The 21,713-nt window shown below is 44.5% G+C and overlaps 2 protein-coding genes across 3 annotated transcripts in view; one reads left to right on the top strand and one right to left on the bottom strand.

Moving 5' to 3' along the window:
* The window catches only part of PALLD (palladin, cytoskeletal associated protein), a 132,425-nt gene that overhangs the window by 88,380 nt on the left and 22,332 nt on the right, over positions 1–21,713 (bottom strand). The gene's annotated exons all lie outside the window — the stretch shown is intronic.
* LOC110397738 (PHD finger protein 7-like) lies at positions 13,803–17,706 on the top strand. 2 transcript variants are annotated; one of them, XM_021394461.1, is made up of 9 exons: positions 13,803–14,171; positions 14,497–14,588; positions 14,680–14,781; positions 15,034–15,158; positions 15,315–15,477; positions 15,569–15,675; positions 15,894–16,004; positions 16,156–16,274; positions 16,446–17,706. In XM_021394461.1, exons 1-9 carry the CDS (start codon positions 14,129–14,131, stop codon positions 17,087–17,089), a joined length of 1,506 nt encoding a protein of 501 aa, XP_021250136.1. In that variant the 5' UTR covers positions 13,803–14,128; the 3' UTR covers positions 17,090–17,706. The 2 variants fall into 2 exon arrangements, with proteins under 2 accessions (XP_021250136.1, XP_021250135.1); XM_021394460.1 differs by having other exon boundaries at positions 13,803–14,588.

The raw sequence follows: 21,713 nt of genomic DNA, 5'->3' as shown, positions 1-21,713 counted from the left end.
AGAGGCTACTGTGTTTGAAGACAAGAACTGAGGGAGGAGGACAGGACAAGGGACAGACAGGAAATGGCACAACACAGCACAACAAAGCCAGAGGAAAGCAACAGTGATACTACACTTCTCAGTCCCCATGGAACTTTGTGCAGCTCTCCTCTCCAAATGTCCTCCTATTTTTCTGAAGGATGGGGTGAAATCCACTAACATAGTATAAATCAACTGCAACTGTTTCTTTGGAGTCTCATTTTATACAGTACTAATTTACTAGATCCCAAGGGACTGTAAATTCAAGATAAGAAATAACAAAACAACCGAAGGAGCAAATGAACTCCTGGAAATATATCCTAGGCCACCAGTCCTTTCTGTTAAACTAAAAGCAGTTTATGCTGCAGTGTTGTAAACAAAACCTGGAAAGCAACAAAAACATTTCTCCTAGTACATCTGTGGAGTAGAAGGGACCATTGCTGGAACAGCATAGTCCTGAAGCCAAGCTTCACATGCAGATGTTTTAAATTGGCCTTATAGCTGTAAAAAGCTATCCCATCCACTCCAGCTACTGCTTGCTGTCCCTACCCTGGTGGCAGCACAAGCATTTCTGTGGGCATTTTGATGTGGCATGGCATTTTTTGTCTGCTCCAAGGCAAGCAGTGCCCCGAGGCTAGACTGGCTGAGGTGATGCTAGGACAAGGGGACTGCAGCATTGACTTTCTTGTTTCAAGTGCACACATGTGACCGGGGCCTGAGCTAATCCTCCCACATCTTTCAGTATTGGCATGCTGAAAGCAAGCCACGGCAGAAAAGGACCCTTAGAAATGTTTATCACTAATATTGGTACTACTGAGAAGCCATAACAAGCCTATGAAAGAAGGCAATATAAGCTACAGAGGCTAGAAACTTTCCAGGTTCCGAACCATGTAAGAAAACTGGATTGCTACAGCCAGCTTCAAACCACCTTCTTCACTTGCTATGATTGGGATCTCCTACCCTAAAATAATTCTTAGCATTAAAAATTCTATGAAAGAACAAAGCTGTACAGTGTACAGTAAAAACTTCCTTGAAACTGAATACTTTTCTAAGCTTTCCATGGGTTATTTGTGGGTCACTGGGTTATTAAAACCACCTACTAAAAATAATAACTGCAAGCATGTAATTTATTGGTCAAGAAACATCTACTGTCTTTTCTCCTTCCCAAAGCATGTTTACAGTGATTTCAAGTGACCTGCCTGGCTTTGGCAGGTTGTCTGAAATTGCCTGAGCTGAACAAACCAGTTTTAAAGGGGCAGCTTCACTTTACCTGAAACAGCACTTGGCAGTTTGCTAAAACAAAAGTGGTTTTGTTACCATGGAAACAAAAATTATAATTAGTTTGCATCCAGAGCTATAGAGTTTTGTTTTGCGTAAGAATATTCTCATACAAAAGTGACATTGCAACAATGCACCATCAAAAAAAAAAAAGAAAAAATATAGGTGCACTACAGAAACTATAAATGTGTTACCATAGTTCTGCACCTATGCTGCTTTGGCAATGTTATTTTGCTGTAAACAACATATAGAAAAAAAACCAGCAACAACAACCCCCCCCCNCCCCCCCCCCCCCCAAAACCCACAACGGTTGAATCCAGTTCAGCAAGCTTAATTAGGTGCCTACAAAATGTCTTCTAACAGGCTGTGCAGAGACTGATTGCCAGCACAATGCGTGGAGCCCCACAGTCAAGACATACTGAGGATCATTTGATCAATTAAACTTTGCAATCTCTTTAAGTGAGCTGTGGAAACTTCATGAAAATGCTTTCTCTTTTGAAGCATCTGTAGGCAAATTAATTCTGAGAGAGTTATAACACTCAGGTGGTTGAGAACTGCTTAAACACCTCGCAAAACTAGGTCACCATGCTACCTTAGGGTCGTGCCTTAGGGTCAGTAGCGATCCAAGTCAACTCACTGCAATACTTTTACACAGTTCTGAGCAACTCTTCACAAGAAAGGAGTCAGTAATATTCATCTCAGTTTTGGTATATTGACATCAGGTGCCAACTAACACCAACAGCAACAGTAGCTATCAACACAGTTCTTACTAACTACAGGCAAAAGTGAAAAGTCAAGCATTAATACGCTTGAATCTGGGACAGATGCAAGATACACAACATCCTAATACTCCTGAAGCAGCAGTATGCTTTATCTCTTCCACTAATAAACCTGGAACAGGTTTCAGGGATGTATATTCAGCACAACTATCAAATAAGAAAACAAACGAACACAAATAACACCATAAGAACCATCAACAAATCAAAATGACAGTGAAAGCCCTTCTCAAGTTATGGCCACAAAATCCAAACTCAACTCACATTCAACATGTCAAAAACCTTCAAATGCAGTGACTTCCATGCATCACTCATGAATTGCTAAAACTGTGCTATTCTCATGAGCACTAAAAGAATATCTTTAAGTAAGGGAATCTTTTAAAAGGATTACTGTAGGAATTCATATACATATGTGGATATTCATTATCATAACTGTAGACATAGCCAAGTCTCATTTTAGATAACTTTTGTTATTAAAAGAAAGGTTGTAATAACCTTGCAGTTTTCACATTCTAGAAGATCTATGTAATATCATTGCTCTGAGGACTTGTGAAGAATATATCTGGGTTTTACCCCAACCAGCACAAGACTAAAGTATCTTTCTGGAACTTGCAGACAGATGATTACTGCTGTCTGCAAACATTCAGAGGAGATGAAACGATTACTCTCTGAAAAGCCCCTTCTCCTTACTTTCATGTTGACATGTATAGTTCATTTCAAAGGGTCTTATAAAAGCCTATCCCACTTTAACCAGAAAAAGAAAAGGATTTAGTAACATCAAACAAAGAATGAAATCTATTTGAATTTCTGGCCAAAATGAGCTACAATATTGCTGTTTTTTTAAAATGTTTCCAAGAAACTACGTACACACAGGGAATTGAATGGATATTCTAGTAAAGACAAAGAAAATCAAAGTCAGATCACAACAAATGAAACTGGGGATCTGAAAGTTTATGTTTTGGATATTTCTGAAATTTGAAATTGATTACTAAAACCTACAAAAATATATTCCTCTTCTCAGAATTGTTTTTGCATTTATGTCAGAGCTAGGAGAATCAATATTCTATGTTTGTAATTCTTTGCTCTCATTTTCTCTCTCATCCACTTTTTTCAAGTAGTTTACCAAGTGTTTCTCCCACTGCTGGGAAAGAAAAATGACCTGCCTTCTAACCATAAATTAAAGAAGAACAATGCTTTGACTGTCAACAAAGAGTATTTCTGACACTTTATGCCAAATCCTTTGATCGTATCTAAAAATAGATGCTGAATTATGGAAAACAGTGGGTGGTAAGCAATAATAAGAACTGGTTACAAAGCTTAAAAGCATATGGATTCCTATACACGCAGAAGCAATTGGGTACAGAGAACTAAAAGAATTTGGTACATATTTTCAGGAAGGTCAACAACCAAAATCAACAGCCAGCATGCAAGGCCGATAAATCTACTGTCCGAAAGCTAGACTCTTAAAAATGTTATTCTATCTTTAAATAATGCGCTACTGCATTTTTCATTGGCAAAAAGTTGATGTTGTTTCCCAATGGTTTTTTTTCTGAGACATTCCAAAAGCGTGTAAACATGAAGTATATAAGTGGTACACAAGTTGAATACAAACATTTCCTTTAAGAAGTTAAATTTATCTTGTCCAAATCCCCAGTCACTGGTTTCAAAAGACACTAAAATCATACTAGTGTCATCTGCTGTTACATGTTACCTCTCTCTGTAAAGCTCTGCAGAATATATTTATCCTGAGCATTTATTCTAAGTGTTTGTCCCCACATATTTCCTGCTCAGGACTGAGAGTCCAGAGCTTGCTCCTTCCCTGTTTGTATATAAACTGGGATTTTACACTTGGCTTCAGCAAGGGTTATATGTGCATGCCTTTTTTAGGAGGATCACATTCTTATCTTTCAAAGCTGTTCTTTTGTAGTGAAATTTGCCATAAGGTAAGAACATAATACACTAAATCAATTGTTATTTATAACAGAGGCAAATATTTTCTACGTTCTACGCTGTACATCATTACTTATATCAGTGCTAAATGTATTTCAATCGCAGAAGAATATATTAAAAAAAACACATTCATGCATCTCACATTTTACCTGTGAGTTAAAGGACCTTTTTTTTTTTAGCTTAAAAAATTCAATAATTGCTGACATTTTCGGTATTTTTCTTTCAGGAAAGTGACAGATTATGAAATTAGGATTTGGCCTGGTGACTACAAAGTTTGTCCTGAATTGATCTCTCTTTAATTTTGGAAACTATGATATCATTTGTTTAATGACCTAAATCCATGTCTATTGTCAGAAGCGACACTATGGTGAGCTACAACGTCTTTGCTTCTTTCAAGTTACATAAAGCTATTTTCTTAAATAAGGGTTAACTTTGCCTCGCTTTAGTAGGGCCAGTTCTCTGGCAGAAATTGGAGAGGCTTGTTTGGAAGAGGATTTGACATGCATGTTCTTTCCTGCTCAGAAGTGGTAGAACAAACCTAATACAAAAACCCTGCTACATCAAAGCCTGGGAAGCTTTTCCACTCATGTATTTACCTCACTTTTTTTTTCTTTTAAACCCCTTTCCTCATCTTTTGGCTACTTTTGATGAACTATACCTTATTTCCTATAATGTTACATGCAGATTGTACAGGCAGTAACGAAGCACGCCTATATGTCAATAATTTTTTGATTTCCCATGCTCATTTGCAAAAGCATTATTTAAACCCAGAATTTCAAACCTTCTGAATTCTAGTTTGAAAAATTTATGAAAAGCAGCTACATACCCTAAATGAAGATGATTGAATTCTTTCTTCCATGTTTTTCTGGAAATGGATTGCTAATGTTAACTCACTTTTATTTTTGGCAGCTAAACAATGGGTGGCAAGGCTATTTACAGTCCCCAATCCTTCTTTCTCATGCTAACAGAGAACCTGCAAGCTAAGTCAACACAGAATATTGTGCCAGTGCTGAGTGACTGCTATGGCTGACTCAGGTGAAACACAAAGGCTTTCCTGGGATTTCCAGTTGAGTTTGTTCCTCATTAAATCTATCTGCTGCAGAACCGTTTGTACAATAATAACTTGTTAGAAATTATTTAGAATTATACTCAAGGATAAACCATGACTCTCCTATAATTTTACAGTTTCTTAACAATTATCTTCTCTACCCAGCTCCCAGAGAATAAACTTAAACAAGGTGTTAATAACTCCACTGTAACAGAGCTCTGACAAATGGAATCAGCTGCCAGACAACTGTCTACAAGAAATGTGTCAGTGAACAACAGAGAAACATCAGCTAACATGCTCGTGTATGAGAGCAGTGGTAGATGGCTGTGCAATATTCTGAGTGCAAGTGAAAACTGAAAGCCCTGTTGCTTTACCGTTTGTTTTTCTTTCTTAAAGAAAGGCACTATCATTAGAATTCAAAATTTACATTAGCCATGGCATTCTTGAATACCTTAATTGACTGATGCATATTCAGCAATATCGCTAACAAGCTGTTTTATCTGCTTCTAGGCTTACAAAGAATGGAGGTGACAGAGATTTGTCTTACCATTTCAAAATATCCATCAATAATACTATAAGAAGCAGCATCCACCCAAAGTCAATTTTAGTTAATATAATCATCAAATATAACAGTGTAACAGACAATACTCATTTACAATAATGACTTGCCCTATTCTGTGCAATGTTGAGAGAAAGATGTTATGGGAACATCTGCACACCTGAATACTTATATTTCTACAATGCAATTTTGGATACATCAGGAGACAATTCTGAAAATCAATTTCCTGATATTTAAAAGCATTAAGAGAATCACACTGGGCTTTTTTCCTCCATTTTCCCTCAACCTGGGAATAGTATGAGAACGATACATTGTGCTCCCTGATGTACTGAAACAGCACATCATATCTGGACATAAAGCTGCCATCATTGCAGCTTTCTCCCTTTATACACATTACTGTAACTACAGTCAGTTGTGAAGTCCCATGAATTAATAACAGAAAAAGTCAAGTTCTCCTTCATGTCTCTTGTCTCTCTACTGTCAGGAAGAGGAATTCATAGAGGAAAAGTAAATTCCCCAGAGGAAAAGTGCACACGCTAGCTTTGCAATTGCAGGCCCCTGTCTTAATGACTTGGCATCTACTCTATCCTACAGCAACAGACAGGAAGAACATTTGAAATTCGGACATTTTCAAGGTTTTTTTTTCCCCTCATCCCTTATTCCATACTAAGAATGTTTTATTTTGAGGCAGGTGTTTTAGATGGACCACATACAGACCTCTGCTACGTCACAGTGCCAAAATCTTCTGTGACTGTGATAAAGCTAGGATGACAGTTACTGAATCATGCCAATAGCTATGGACACAGAGAGAATGTTTTTCCTGACTGAATATTTGATGCTTTCCATTTCTGTGGTGTTTACTGCTAACCAGCACTGTGTTTATATTCTTCAGTGGAAGCGCACAGTGCACACATCTCTGACTTCTGAGGCAGTTCCACTCAGACAGACATTTACTAGATAACAAAGCTCACAAATATCACTGCAGCATGTTTTAGATTGTGTTGAGAGTTAAGTAAACATGATTAGCATGGGGCCAAAAGGGTAGTTGTGAATTTCTGTTTCTGACAGAAAACACTGTTTATCTTACATTAGTTTAAGGAGGAAGGATTCAATTCCCATTGAGTATTTTGAAAGTAAACAAAAGTTCAAGTGTATCCAATCTTTAAGCAATTTTAGCAAGATAATAACATCTAAGCTAATATGAGAGCTATTTCCCTGTGTCTTTAAAATACCAAATAAATTAATCAAAAAGAACATGATAGAAATGAAGCACTTCAGAGGACTTCTCACTTCACTGTAATCTCCAGTGACAACGATGACAATTTTATCCAGTAAGCAATTGAAAGAATTTACTGAATTGCAAAGATGTTGCTAAATGTATATTTGGAACAATCAGCTGCCAGAAAATAAAACCAGATTTTTCTAATAATGTTTGCCATTTCAGTATTGTAGGTTTTCAATATTTAGTGATAATATAATTTTTTTTTTGCTTGTTTGTTTTTGATTTTTCTGTGTGGGTTATGTTTGTTTGGTCTTTTTCGTTTCCTGCCTAGAAGAGCAACAACAGAAGATGACACAACTGAATTCAAGAATACAGAAATTTGTTTCCATTTTTACTTAAATGTAAAAATGGTTGTTTTCATAAAAGCAACTCCATCCTCTAGGTAAAAAACAGAGACAAGTTGCTGCAGAAAACCTGTTGCCATTTGAACCTGGTTGAGCTTTCTGCCTTAGCTAAAAGAGCAGCAAACCATGGTTTTTTTTACTTTGCTTTTTGGGACAGCAATTGCCGTCGATGCTCTAATTTTTTAGAGCTACCAGTGAGAAATGCAAACCAGAAAGCTGACTTCTTCAACCAGATCACCATTGGTAAAGCCTCTTCTTATTCTTGGTAACCCAAGAAGATTCCACAGAAATACAAGGTTTACTTGCCCAATTTCTTTTACAGCAGCTGAACTACAAAAAACTGCCATTCAAGTACTCTGACCAAAGGCCCTCACTAGGATTACACAGGGTTAGTGAAGTTTGTTTGCATCCACCATTTTCTTCCAAATGAAACAATAATAATACTGGAATGTAGTTGCCAATACAAAGAAAAGACAAAGCAATTCTTAGTTTGGAAAATCAGCTACAGATTGAAATACAGAAAGAAAACAAGTACAGATAGGAGAGGGCCAAATTCCAGTGGACTCATGTAATGCATTCACTACCAAGGCACCTTCTGAAAGTTCATGAGATAAACACACATTAACTGGCATAAGAGCACTACCTGTTAATGTTTGGCAAGTATACCACACACATACAGAATTGGAGAAGCCTATATTCTTCCAGAATGCAGGCCAGAATTTAGCATGCAGAATAAGCAGAAAATTACAAGATGAAAAAGTATCCTTTTGAAATCCATGTAAGAAGGACATTTTGGACATTATCTCACAGATTATGTCCAGGATCAGGTATGTTTTTAATATCGTTATACCTCTATTTACTTATATTTTAAACAAGAGTAGAGGCTTGACATATTAAACATCTTCTACACTCAAAAATTACCATCAGCTTATCATTCGCAGCTCATCAGGTGAAATGACACTATCAGCAAGATAACGTCTCATTTGATATTCAATGAAACAAGAATTACCGGTATACTTTTCTGTACATACAATAAGATCATACCCAGTTCTGCATGAAATTTACCTGCATGAAATTTTTAGATCTGCATTTACCAAGGTCCTAATCACTATGTGGCAATTCTGAAAAGGCAATAGAATTTTTACATTAGAAAACTGTAACAGAATTAAGCAATTTTGAAGCTACAAGTGCAGATATTTTTAGAAGACCAACACATTATGTTTCATAAACATTATAAAAATGTAGTATTAAGATATAGAGAAATTATAAGCAATCATGCAAACTGAAAACATCAGAACAACAAAATGTGATTAAGGAAGAAAGGACATTGTAGGTGAGAATAACAGAAAAACGTACCACATTTCCCACTCAGTTCAGCAAGACATTGACTTAAATACTGAAATTCAAAGTATGCTGTTATCTCTACAAAACTCTGAATACGTGGACTTGTAACGTCAGTACCATTAAAACAGACCAGTACAACCATTAAATATTACACAAAGTCATCGGTTCACTGGAAACATTTGCCTTCAATGAAATTTCCTCATAATAAATTTTTAATTGAGAACTCAAACATTCTCCCTCCCCCTTTCATTCATTAAGAACTTAAATATTTTGATCTGAATTTTACACATCTGTCAGGATCATCCAAATATTTAAATCCTTCAAGCAGAAAAATGAAATGCAACAGCTAAATTATAAAACAGAACTCACAAACAAAAAAAGGAGTTAATGTAGCAACTGTTACACTCCTGTATGTGAAATGGAAGAAATGCTCTGAGTGTTTCTCTGACTTGGCTGAGAAGCCTTGGAGGCCTCATGAAAACATGAAAGTACAATTAAAGCAAAACTGCATAGACTGAAGGGATCAACTTCAAGCAAGTTACATTTTTATCGTCTGACTAGTGAAGGCTTTTCATCACAGTGACAGAAGAGAAGGAATGGGAGAAACAGAGAGCATGTGTGAGCAAGAGAGACCTGAGCAGCAGCAGCTGAGGGAAAGCGAGAGGGAAACTTCAAGCTTTAGTTATTTCAACTTATTTTTTCCACTATGACAATTTTAACAGCATTTTTAAAATTCTTACACCAAAGGCTTTCAATTGCGTAGTACAAGCAAGGAAAATTTTTCCTCTAGCTTGTTACTACTATGTCACTATCTCCATTTTTCACTGCAGAAATACATCAATAGCATTTGAGTCAGCCACCCCTTGGACTCAATTCGCTTTACTGAAATGAATGACACTAAGGGAAAATACTAAATGCAGGTCCCAGCTCGGCGATGCAGGCAACCCCCATCCCGGCCTACCTCGGTTCCCCAGGTGCCTCTGTGTAACAGGTTTGAAGCCCTGGAACCTGAGAGAGAGGTGAGTGAGGATGCAGGAGGAGCTCTGCCTGCAAGGTTGCCAAAGTTGCCCAAGGTGAGGTGGTCGACTCTACACCTTGAGACTGCCTCTGCCAGGAAGGACAGAAGGGTGATCGTCGTAGGCGATTCCCTTCTGAGGGGAATGGAGGGCCCTATATGTTGGCCTGACCCTACCCGCAGGGAGGTGTGCTGCCTCCCTGGGGCTCGGGTCAGGGATATCTCTAGAAAACTCCCCAGTTTGATCCACCCCTATGATTATTATCCTTTATTAATAGTTCAGGCCTGCAGCGATGAGACTGCTGACAGAAGCCTGAAACTTATCAAAAATGAATTCAGGGGACTAGGGCGGTTAGTTCAGGGAATAGGAGTACAGGTGGTATTTTCTTCTATCCCTTCACTGACAGAGAAGGACACTGAAAGGGGCAGGAAAACCCATCTCATAAACACATGGCTGAGAGGCTGGTGCAAACACAAGAATTTTGGGTTCTTTGATCACGGGGCGGTTTACTCGGCACCAGGCCTGAGGTCTGCTGATGGGTCTGTCCTGTCTCAAAGGGGGAAACGCATCCTTGCCCAGGAGCTGGCAGGGCTTATAGAGAGGGCTTTAAACTAGAGAGGAAGGGGGAAGGGGATAAAACCAGGCCTGCAAGAGGTGTGTCTAGGCGGGCATCGGGATTAGGGGTGAGGCAAGGGGCTCAGCTGAAGTGCGTCTATGCCAATGCCCGCAGCATGAGCAATAAACAGGAGGAGCTGGAAGCCTTTGTGCAGCAGGCAAACTATGACTTAGCTGCCATTACGGAAACATGGTGGGATCACTCCCATGACTGGAGTGCTGCGATGGATGGCTACAAGCTCTTCAGAAAGGATAGGCAAGGAATTAGTGGTGGTGTGGCTCTCTATGTTAGAGACTGTTTTGATGTTATTGAGCTTGCAACTGGGGAAGACAACGTTGAATCTCTGTGGGTTAGGATCAAAGGAAAGGCTGACAAGGCAGACATTGTGGTGGGGGTCTGTTATAGACCACCTAACCAGGATGAAGAGACAGATGAGGCATTCTATAAACAGCTGGCTGAAGTTGCGCGATCGCCTGCCCTTGTCCTCATGGGGGACTTCAACTTCCCTGATATATGCTGGGAATACAACACGGTGCAGAAGCAGCAGTCTAGGAGGTTTCTAGAGTGTATGGAAGATAACTTCCTTCTGCAGCTGGTGAGAGAATCTACCAGGGGAGGTGCCCTGCTAGACCTGCTGTTTACAAACAGGGAAGGTCTGGTGGGAGATGTGGAAGCTGGGGGCTGCCTTGGACAGAGCAACCATGAAATGGTAGAGTTCTCGATTCTTGGTGGAACCAGGAGAGGGGACAGCAAAACGGCAACCTTGGACTTTCGGAGGGCAGACTTTGAATTGTTCAGGAGGCTGGTAGGAAGGGTCCCTTGGGATTCGGTCCTGGAGGGTAAAGGGGTCCAGGAAGGCTGGTTGCTCCTCAAGAAGGAAGTCCTGAAGGCGCAGGAACAGGCTGTCCCCCTGAGCCGCAAGATGAGCCAGCGGGGAAGGAGACCGGCGTGGATGAACAGGGAGCTTTTCCTGAGGCTCCAGGAGAAAAAGAGAATCTACCTCCAGTGGAAGAAGGGACGGGCAACTCAGGGAGAGTACAAAGAGGTTGCCAGGATGTGCAGGGAGAAAATTAGAAAGGCAAAGGCCCAGCTCGAATTAAGCTTGGCTGCTGGGATTAAAGGGAACAAGAAACTCTTTTACAAATATATTAACAGTAAGAAGAGGACCAAGGAGAATCTCCATTCTTTACTGGACGCGGCTGGGAATGTGGCCACTGAAGACAATGAAAAGGCTGAGGTTCTCAATGCCTTTTTTACGTCTGTCTTTAAAAGCCAGATCAGTTGTCCTCAGAGCACTCTACTCTCTGACCTGGAAGTCTCAGATGGGAAGCAAAACAAACCCCCATGATTCAGGAGGAAACGGTCAGAGACATACTACTCCACCTGGACTGCCACAAGTCCATGGGGCCGGATGAGATCCACCCGAGAGTACTGAGGGAGCTGGCAGAAGAGACAGCCAAGCTGCTTTCCATCATCTATCGGCGTTCCTGGTCAACTGGAGAGGTCCCAGAAGACTGGAGACTTGCCAATGTGACTCCCATCTACAGGAAGGGTCGTAAGGAGGATCTGGGGAACTACAGGCCTGTCAGCATGACCTCGGTGCCGGGGAAAGTTATGGAGCAGATTGTCCTGAGGGAGATCATGTGGCATTTGCAGGACAACCAGGGGATCAGGCCCAGCCAGCATAGGTTTGTGAAGGGCAGGTCCTGCTTGACCAACCTGATCTCCTTCTATGATCGAGTGACCTGTCTGGTGGATGAGGGAAAGGCTGTTGATGTGGTCTACGTAGACTTCAGCAAAGCCTTTGACACTGTCTCCCACAGTATTGTCCTGGAGAAACTGGCAGCCTGTGGCTGGGACAGGTACACCCTTTGCTGGGTAAGGAGCTGGCTGGAGGGCCGGGCCCAGAGAGTGGTAGTGAATAGAGTTAAATCCAGCTGGCAACAGGTCACGAGTGGTGTTCCCCAGGGGTCGGTGCTGGGGCCTGTCTTCTTCAATACCTTTATTGATGACCTGGATGAGGGCATCGAGAGCACCCTCAGTAAGTTTGCAGACGACACCAAGCTGGCAGGAAGTGTCAATCTGCCTGGGGGTAGAGAGGCCCTGCAGAGAGATGTGGAAAGGCTGGATCTTTGGGCTGTGCAATAGCTATGAGGCTCTGGAGCTGGAGGGACAGGGCGGTGTGCATGCGGATGAAGGACCCTCCACATTGGAGGTGTTGCCCAGGGCAAGTCAGGCTGCCCTGTATCACCACACTATCAAGCAGGGAAAAAAGAAGAGCTGTCATCAAAGGGGACTCCCTTCTGAGGGGAACCGACGGCTCGGTGTCGGCCATGCTGGACGGGGCTGCGAGCAGCCTGCTCTGGTGGGAGACAGAATCATAGAATCAGCTAGGTTAGAGAAGACCTACAAGATCATCCAGCCCAACCATCCACCTACCACCAATGACCCCACTAAACCATGTCTCGCAACACAGCATCTAAAGGTTTCTTGAACACCTCCAGGGACCCTGACTCAACCACCTCCCTGGGCAGATGTCCCTGCCTGTCACAGGGGGTTTGGAACCAGGTGATCTGAAAGGTCTCTTCCAACCACACTCATACTAGGATTCTATCTTCATCAACAATCTGGATGAAGGGACAGAGCGTAGCCCTGGCATGCGCCTAGATGTGGCGAACACACCAGAAGGCAGTGCTGCCATTTGGAGACAGTTAGACACGGTGAGAGTTGGACACAGAGCAACCCGATGGGGTTTAACAAGACAAGGGCAGGGTTGTGCACCTGGGGGGAACAACCACAGCCATCGGTAGAGGCCAGGGGCTGACCTGCTGGAGAGGAGCTCTGCAGGGAAGCACCTGGGTGTCCTGCTGGACAACAGGCTGGCCATTTTCACCTTCTGGAGGTGATCCTGGTCAGCCGTGAAGGAGAGGTGTCCGCCCAAGGAAGATCTGGGATGTCACCCAGGCAAGTGGACAACCATGGAGAAAGGTGTCGAGTAATGGAGGGAAGGAGCTGTGCTGGAGGTGACGCACAATGTCGACAAAAAGAGGGGAGATAGATGCAGGATGTTGGGAGGAAATTGTCACGGTATTACCTAGGGATCTGCGTCCATGAGAAGGGGGACAGGCCCGAAAGAAAAAAAAAAAACAAAAGAAAAGAAAAAATAAAATTGTCGGCGGGTAGGGGCCCTGAGCGGTCCGGAGGCTAAAGCAGTGGGGAAGCCGCGGACCCACACCCTGGGGAAACAAAGGGAAGAGGGGAAAGGCAGGGGACTCGTAAGCGGATCTAAAACAAAACAGCGGCACCAATCTGAGGAGGAACAGCTAAATTTACTAAATAGATCGAAACTGAGGTCAGTAAAATCCTAACAGAGGGAGTGTACAAACTGAGAGTCTTACACGGTAAGCTGCAGGAGGACCACGTGCTTCTCCACCGGGCAGGAAGGGAAGAGACCCCATGTCTCGCAGGCGGCTTCACCACCCGCTCCAACGAAAAGACCCCTGGGGAGTGCATCTCCTCCCCTCCTCGGGAGGACCACACACCAAAAAAGGCAGTTTGCAGTAAGCAGGGAATTAACTCTTTAACTGCCAGTGCTTTACACGATGCAATGATGTGGAATACCGACAACAAAAATCACAAAACCGTGACAGAAAATCTTTCAAGGCTTGCCCAGAGAAGCTGTGGAGCTGCCACCCTCGTACTTGGCAGCCAAGGGCCCGAGCCCACAGCCGCCATGAGGCGGTGACCGTGATGTCACAGTGGCTGGCAGGGAGCGGCCATTGTGACCCGTGAGGCTTGGAGCAGAGCAAAGGCTGCGGGGCTCAGGCCCAGTCAGTGCGGCCTGGTGAGGCGCGGAGAGAGCAGGGACTCTCGCAGTGCTCGCCGTTGACGCATATCATGTCCGACAGGAAGCGGAAGGCCTCCGACTCGGAGGAGCCAGGTGAGAGCCACGTATCCCTGTGCACAGCTCCCGCCACTGGACAGCAGAGTGCTGGGGATCTCCCCGCGGCTGAGACCTGAGAGGAGAGGAAGGGGCAGGCAGGGCCTCCACACAGGCATGGGGCAGGGCCCCACTGCTCCTTGGCAAGGAGGCCCAGCTTGGGCTGTGGCTGCCCGCTGGCACCGTTGGGCCTGCAACGGCCCCTTCCTCTACGCTGCCTCCAGCCAGCACGGCAGGCACAGAGCAGGAGCCTGGGGACAGCCCTCTCGGACACCTGGCCCCGCAAGGCGCTCACCGCTGCTCACATTTGCTCTCTCCTCTGCAGCGTGCGTGCTGTGTGGCCGGGAAGATGTTGACCCGGACATCTGCGGACGCACATTTGAGCAGTATGGGTTCGTGGTCCATGAGTTCTGCTTGGTGAGTTCCCTCAAGTGATCCTGACTGCTTGCTGCCGGGGTGCTCTCTTCCTTCCTGTCCTCATGAGATCCTACTCTTTTCTCTCCTACAGATGTTTGCCCATATCGATTTTGAAGACAGCCCCACACCAGAAGGAAATATGGGCATCCCCCTTTTTACCATCATGCACAAGGTCAAGCAGGCAAACCAGAAGGTGAGGTCCTGAACAGAGCAGGCACATTAGAGGTTCACACCAGCCCGGTGTGGACCCAAAGAAAGCAATCGCAGCCCTTCCAACCGGCTCCAGGACAAAGACCTGCCTGCCACAGGAGATGAGCCTCGTACACCAGGCGGCTCGGAAGAGTGTGACCCAGCAGTGCCTGCATCCTGTGCCCTGCCCAGAGCTGTGGGGCTGGCCGTGGAGGCCCTGAGCCTGCCGCTGATGAGGCTGCTCTGCTCTTTCCAGCAATGCTGCGTTTGTGGCGAGAGGGGAGCTGCCATCACATGCGCAAGCAGAGGCTGTGAACGAAGCTTCCACCTGCCCTGCGCCGCGGATGGGGAATGCATCACCCAGTTCTTTGGGCAGCACAGGTAAGGGCTGTGAGCAGCAGCCAAGCCAGGGAGGAACCCGCAGCGACACCTGCCAGCAGCCTGCCAGAGCCAGAGCCGGGGCCTGGAGCTCCTTCCTGCTGCTCCACCCTCCTCGCAGCACTTCTCACCGTGCCCATCACTTCCATCTTCCCCCAGGTCCTTCTGCTGGGAGCACCGCCCTCAACAGGCGATTCAGGAAGCTCCAGCAGAAGACACCACCTGTGTCATCTGCATCGAGACCGTGGGGGACAGATTGTCCTATCACACCCTGGTGTGCCCAGCGTGCACACATGCCTGGTTCCACCGGGGTTGCATCCAGGTAGGAGCTCTCCCCTCGCCCTGCAGGCACGCTTGATGCTCAGCAGCACCAGGCCCCGCTCACACTCACCCTGCTTGTTCTTCTCCTGCAGCGACAAGCCTTGAATACCGGCACTCTGCTCTTCCAGTGCCCCAGTTGTCGAAACGACACCCTCTTCTGCACAGAAATGTCCACCATGGGCATCCAAATCCCAGCCAGGTTGGTGTCCTTCCGACAAACCGTGCAGACGCGAAGGCGCAAGTGCTGGGCCTGCCCAGGGACTGTCTCGGCAGACCTGGCCCTTTGCTGTCTCATGAGCATGTGGCTCAGCTTCACGGAGAAGCTGGAAATGGAGTTGGGGAGGATGAGATGGGATAACCTTAGATCTTAGGCTGGGGACACTGCGCGCTCATCACTTTCCCTCCCTTCTCTTGTAGAATACCAGAATGGGTGGATGAATTCGATCCATCGCTTCTACAGAGGCACAGGCGCTGCGATGCCAGCACGTGCCTTAACCCTGGAGGCAGAGAGCAGTCACAAAGAGGGGGGTGAGTTACCGCAGCAGCTCCGTGAGGCTCTGCGGGGAATCTCAGCCTAGCCACAGGCTGGGGGAGCGAGGTCTGAGCACCAGAGATGTGCTGGGCACTCCCTGGCTTGCCTCACTTGATCCTCACAGCCACAACCCCTTTGCTTCCCCAGGCCCTGGCAGCTCGTCCTGTGCCGCTCCTGTGCTGCGGAGGGCACCCACAGACAATGCTCCGACTTGAGCACCAGGAGGACCGCCTGGGAGTGCGATAGCTGTGCTGGCCTGGGGACCGGTAAGAGGCAATCAACCACGTGGCACCGGGCTGGGGCCAGGCAAGGCCTGGCAGCAAGTGCTCAGGGCCCAGCTTTGCCAGAGTCTCTCTGCCCGAGGACGGATGGCAGCCAGTCTCTACCCAAGGCTACAGGTTCATTCTGATGACGTTCCCACCTCCCCTTCCTTACAGCCGCCAGCACCATCTCGGAGCTCGCCGGCCCCAGCACTTCCAACCGGGACGGCCTGGGGCCATCCCACAACCCCCAGGAGCATGAGGACAGCAGGCCCGGCCCCGCCAGCCAGGCAGCTCTGGGGCCATCACACAGTTCCCAGCTGCCTGAGCTCAGCAGCAGCACCAGTGAGCCGCAGACAGAACAAGGGACAATGCGCTCACCTTTTCCTGACCACCAGGATACATCAGAGCAGCGCCAAGATGGCCGTGGGAGGAGACGTACACCAGCCCCAAGCGCTGAAAGCAGCTCCCACCCATCGACCAGGCGGGGCACATCACAGTCCTCCAGAGAGGCCACAGCGGCTGCACGCAGAAGGCGCCCCAGGCAGCGGGGAACAAGCCGGATACGAAGCCGCTCCCCGCTGCAAGGTCGGGCCCCCAGTTCCCAGAGCCGGACCAGAAGACCTCGAGGCAGCAGGCCAACACCAGCTCCAGCTGCTCACAACAGGACCCCCAGCACGACCAGACGGGCGACACGGAGGTCGCTGAGGGCTTCCCTGCGTTCCAACACTGGGGAAGGACCCAGGCAGCCAGGGGAGGCCCGCACGCGAAGACGCTCCTCAGTGGCACGTCGAGCCACAAACGTCCGCCGCCGGCCCTGAGGAGCCTGCAGGAGCCAGTTCCAACAGTGGCGGCTATCCCCACTGCCACGAAGGCACTGCTGGGTCCAACACGGAAGCCAACATCCCCCCACCTACACCTCCACTCAGCCCCAAAAAAGATGGCACGGAAGCAGCCGCGTGCCAGCACCACGTGCTGGCTCTAGTCCCAAGTGGCCAACACAATAAACCCAGCCACCCCACCCACATTTCTTTGTCAGCTGCTTCTTCTCTGCTTGCCCTGAGGTGGGCAGACTTAGGCGCGGACATCACAGGGTTTTCTCCTCCTCAGCACCTTCCCAGTGCACACGACGGGCAAACCGGCTGTGGCACATCAGAAGGGCATGAAGCGCAGTTAGCACGGCCGTTAGCACGGCCGTTAGCGCAGGCAGGCCGTGGCTCCTTGCCACCCTCGAGAAGGGCACATCACTTGACAGGTCCTTGCTCTTCTGTAGCACCAAGGCGCTGCCATGGTCCCCACGCAGCAGGGAGCTGCTGCAAAAAGGAACGCGGCGACTCTGACAGAAAGCACCTATGTCCGTGCAGCCGTTCAGGTCTCAGGCTGCGCTGAGTGCCTGAGCCTCTCGCTGCTACACGCCCTAGGGCAGCAGAGATACCGCCTGTGCGGTAACAGGTTGCCTGAGAGGCAACCTGAAACAGGTTGCCCAGAGAGGCTGTCAGTGCCCCCTCCCTGGAAGCATTCAAGGCCACGCTGGACCGGGCTGTGAGCAGCCTGCTCTGGTGTGCCCCGGAGCTTGTTCAGAGGAGGGCAACGAAGCTGGTGAGGGGTCTGGAGCACAGGCCTTATGAGGAGCGGCTGAGGGAGCTGGGATTGTTCAGTCTGGAGAAGAGGAGGCATAGGGGAGACCTTATTACTCTCTGTAACTACCTGAAGGGAGGTTGTTGTGAGCTGGGGTTCAGCCTCTTCTCTCTTGTAACTAGTGACAGGACAAGGGGGAATGGCTTCAAGTTGCGCCAGGGGAGATTTAGGCTGGACATTAGGAAATACTACTTTTCTGAAAGAGTGGGCAGGCGCTGGAATGGGCTGCCCAGGGAGGTGGTGGAGTCACCGTCCCTGGAGGTGTTCAAGAAACATTTAGATATAGCGTTGAGAGACATGGTTTAGTGGGGTTATTGGTGGATGGTTGGACTAGGTGATCTTGTAGGTCTTTTCCAACCTAGCTAATTCTATGATTCTATGATTCTATAAATATTTGTAAGTTTTCAGTACTAATATACTAAATCTACTATTAATTTAAATTGTTGTGAACTTCATCAAGCAAGTTTAATTGAGTTAACTTCTTCATTCAGTCTTTAATATTTTCTTTTTGTTTAACAGAAAATGTTAAACAGATTTTAATGGCATTCAAGCCATTTTTTAAATACATTTTTTAGCTGCTGCTATCATCCTCTGGAAGTCAAATCAGCATTCCTCAAATGGATTGATACTTATCAACTGTATAAAATAGACAAAAACACAAACACTCAGTCCAACAGAGAACTGAAGACTAAGGACTCAAGAAAGTAAAGGTCATTTTGACTGTAATTTCGTTTGCAAACACGCTTTTCTCATCTGACTTGTTATTTTCCTTACTACATTTCTCGTAATTTCCTTGGCAATAATCTTACAGACAATTTTCAAATTTATTATGAATCCTGACAGAAGAGCCTCTGTTTCTTCTGCAAAGTCAAGAGTCCATACATAATGTATTGCTAAGAGCCAGGCATCATTTTGAAATGGCATGAAAGGAAAGGGAGTGCATAATTTGGGAATTAATCTTATTTTCGTGGTCCTGTAAGACCACTTCAAGCTGATTAGTTTCTGGCTGTGCCAGAAATACAAGTGGAGTGCAAGGAAAGCACCTGATAATCTTTACAAGGTCAGATGGTGACTGATCCCACACCTTCACTAGGATGAATCACAGACATAACATCTGTATCTTCCACACTTCTGTACTATGCAGCCTATCATTGCTGAGTCTGAACTCCATTGGCTTTGTTCTTAGAATGTGAAAACATAAAGCATAATCCCAATTTGATTTGAAAACCATATGATGTAAAACACATATCTCAAAGAAAATGCAATAAACTAGTAATTTGCCCATGTAAAGACATATGGAGTAAAGATAAAACCATAGGTTTCATGTTGTAGCAAGTCAATGCTTCACATTTCTGGAAAAACATATACATGCTGTATAAAATACCATATATCAAACAGATTTGCTTTAATAAATCTGTATTAACAGGAAAGTAGCCGAAAGAAACAAAAATGTAGTGCTTTAAAGAGGTCATGTGACTGTTGCCTTCATTTTATCTTGGGAGTAAAAAGTTGAGGCATTTCTTAGGGTGCTGATTCCACAAGCTTCACATATGCTAGTTACTTTCCTGACTAAATATACCATGGCATTTGGTGAGGATACTTGAAGCTTGACACAAGCTAACATGCAGAAGTATTCTGAAGTGCCAATTTTATATTTTATATATATTTGCATCCACACACAAGTGTATTGTGTATATATATACATACACACTATGTATTATATATTATCATGTCTACCACACAGGTGATAGTATCTTTAGTAAACAATTGTTCTGCTTGATACAACAGTCAACACAAGAAACCCCTGGAGTAATTTTTACACCACCCTTTGAAATATTCTGTGTAAACATTGCTAGTATCATGCCCTAAGCACTGGCATCTTTTCTGCCTTCATTACTATTAGTTTTAAAATTCAGCTTTCCTCCCATAGCCAAACACTAGAGTCATGCTTCCCCCTTGGTAGTATTTCTGCTAGTGCATGAACGAGATCTCTGAAAGCGGTCTGTACCCCTGGTTCTCACCATAGTTTGTTTTCTAGAAGTGTTGAACAGACTCCTGGACAGACATCTATTTACCCAAGCAACACAGCTCCCTCCACTGGATAGGCCATTCCTATTCTTACCTCCACCGAAGTCCCTGTGATAGCAAAAAGGCTTTTTATGGCATAAAACAGCATTTAATAAGACTAGCAGAACAGGACCACCTACTCTTGCTGAGCTCTGAGGTCTTTAATCTATTTAGTTTGGGCATCTGCTGGAGTAGATAACTAAAAACATGGCTTTAATTGTCTGGAGCGTCATTATTTTTAAACCACAGTACCTTCAAATGACTTTGCATATGATAATCATTTAGCACAAGGACATTCTTCATGCAAATTTGTAGCAAGCATACTGAATGAAAGAGAAATGAATATAACTGAATTCTAACCTCCTGTTTTTCCTCAACAGAGAACATTTCTTGACATGGGACAGAAAGTGAAAACACAATTAATATAAGTAAACGCAAAATATAATGGAAGATAAACCTGAGGACAATGAATTGAACTTGAAATGACAAAGCTTTGGAATATAATCAGAGTTGGAAGAAGATTGGAAAGCATTAGCCAATTATATCACTTCAATAAAAAAACTGGCATATGTCAGGAGGTAGCAGAGGAATAATAAAAACAAGTAGCTATGTAACTGCAAGGTTATGATTAAACTTCATAAGCTGTTGTATCCTGTCCAGAAATTCTCTGCCCAAGTGCAAGCTCCTAGTTTTGCAGAGAAGTTTTTAAAAGCATGGGCAAAGACCAACTGCAGATAAATTCAGAGGATCAATTGCAGCTAGTTAAATATTTCTGCAATCAGGTAAGTTCAAGCAATAAGTTTGTTAAACAAAGAGGACACCCTAACTGTAGGTACTGGGACTCTTGACAGTAGCCAGCATATGAACATCAGCATGTGTCATCAATTTTGCTACTTTTTTGAATACACATTTTACAAAAAAATATGCAGTAAATAAGCAATCCAGAAATTACCTTTGTTAACTGAACCTTCAAATTATGTTTTTGTATTTCTTGAAGGAAAGAATGATAGCAACTACTAATCAGCCCTCATCTTGTTGCAGATTTCAAGCCAATGTAATGTAGCTTCAGAGTTCCATTCAGACAGAATTGCCACTTGTATCTACTTTTGCTATTTGAATGATGTAAATTGCCTGGTCTTTTCCCTAGCTAACGTTCACATCATTATGTTTATGCCTACTATGGACTATTAAGGAGTCCATAATACATCAGAAGTTGTATTATCAAAGAGAACTTCATATATGTACATTTATCTACAGCAACTCTACTGAACATGTTTTCCAAATATTTTATAGAACAAACATTGGCAGAAGGTGCCAACGTTCTCCTCTTGTGTTTTCAGTTCATGAAAAGTAGGTGTACCTCTTCTAAAGAGCTGAACTTGATGCAAAATAAGGCTCAATTACATTTCCAATTACTTTTTTTTTTTTTTTTTTTTTTTAAGTTTCTTGCTTCACATTTCATGATTAAATACTATTTTCTATGGTGCAAGATTTGCTTGCTTAGGGACTTGATGAAACAAGTGCTATTACTTTTCCACTACTACCAATAAGCAGGACTGAGGTTTTCCTTAAAAATATAACTAACAGTTTCTTCAAAAAATGATTGTTTTTTAAACTCAGTCAAATCCATAGAAAAGCAGTTGCACTGATGTATCTTGTTAGTCAAGATACTTGAATTATTATAGTATTACATATAACTATATATAATTATACTATATTATAATATTTTGTTGGTTTTTT

The sequence above is a fragment of the Numida meleagris genome, chromosome 4, assembly GCF_002078875.1.
Source record: "Numida meleagris isolate 19003 breed g44 Domestic line chromosome 4, NumMel1.0, whole genome shotgun sequence".
Classification (NCBI taxonomy): Eukaryota; Metazoa; Chordata; class Aves; order Galliformes; family Numididae; genus Numida; species Numida meleagris.
This window is presented reverse-complemented; position numbering and strand designations above follow the sequence as displayed.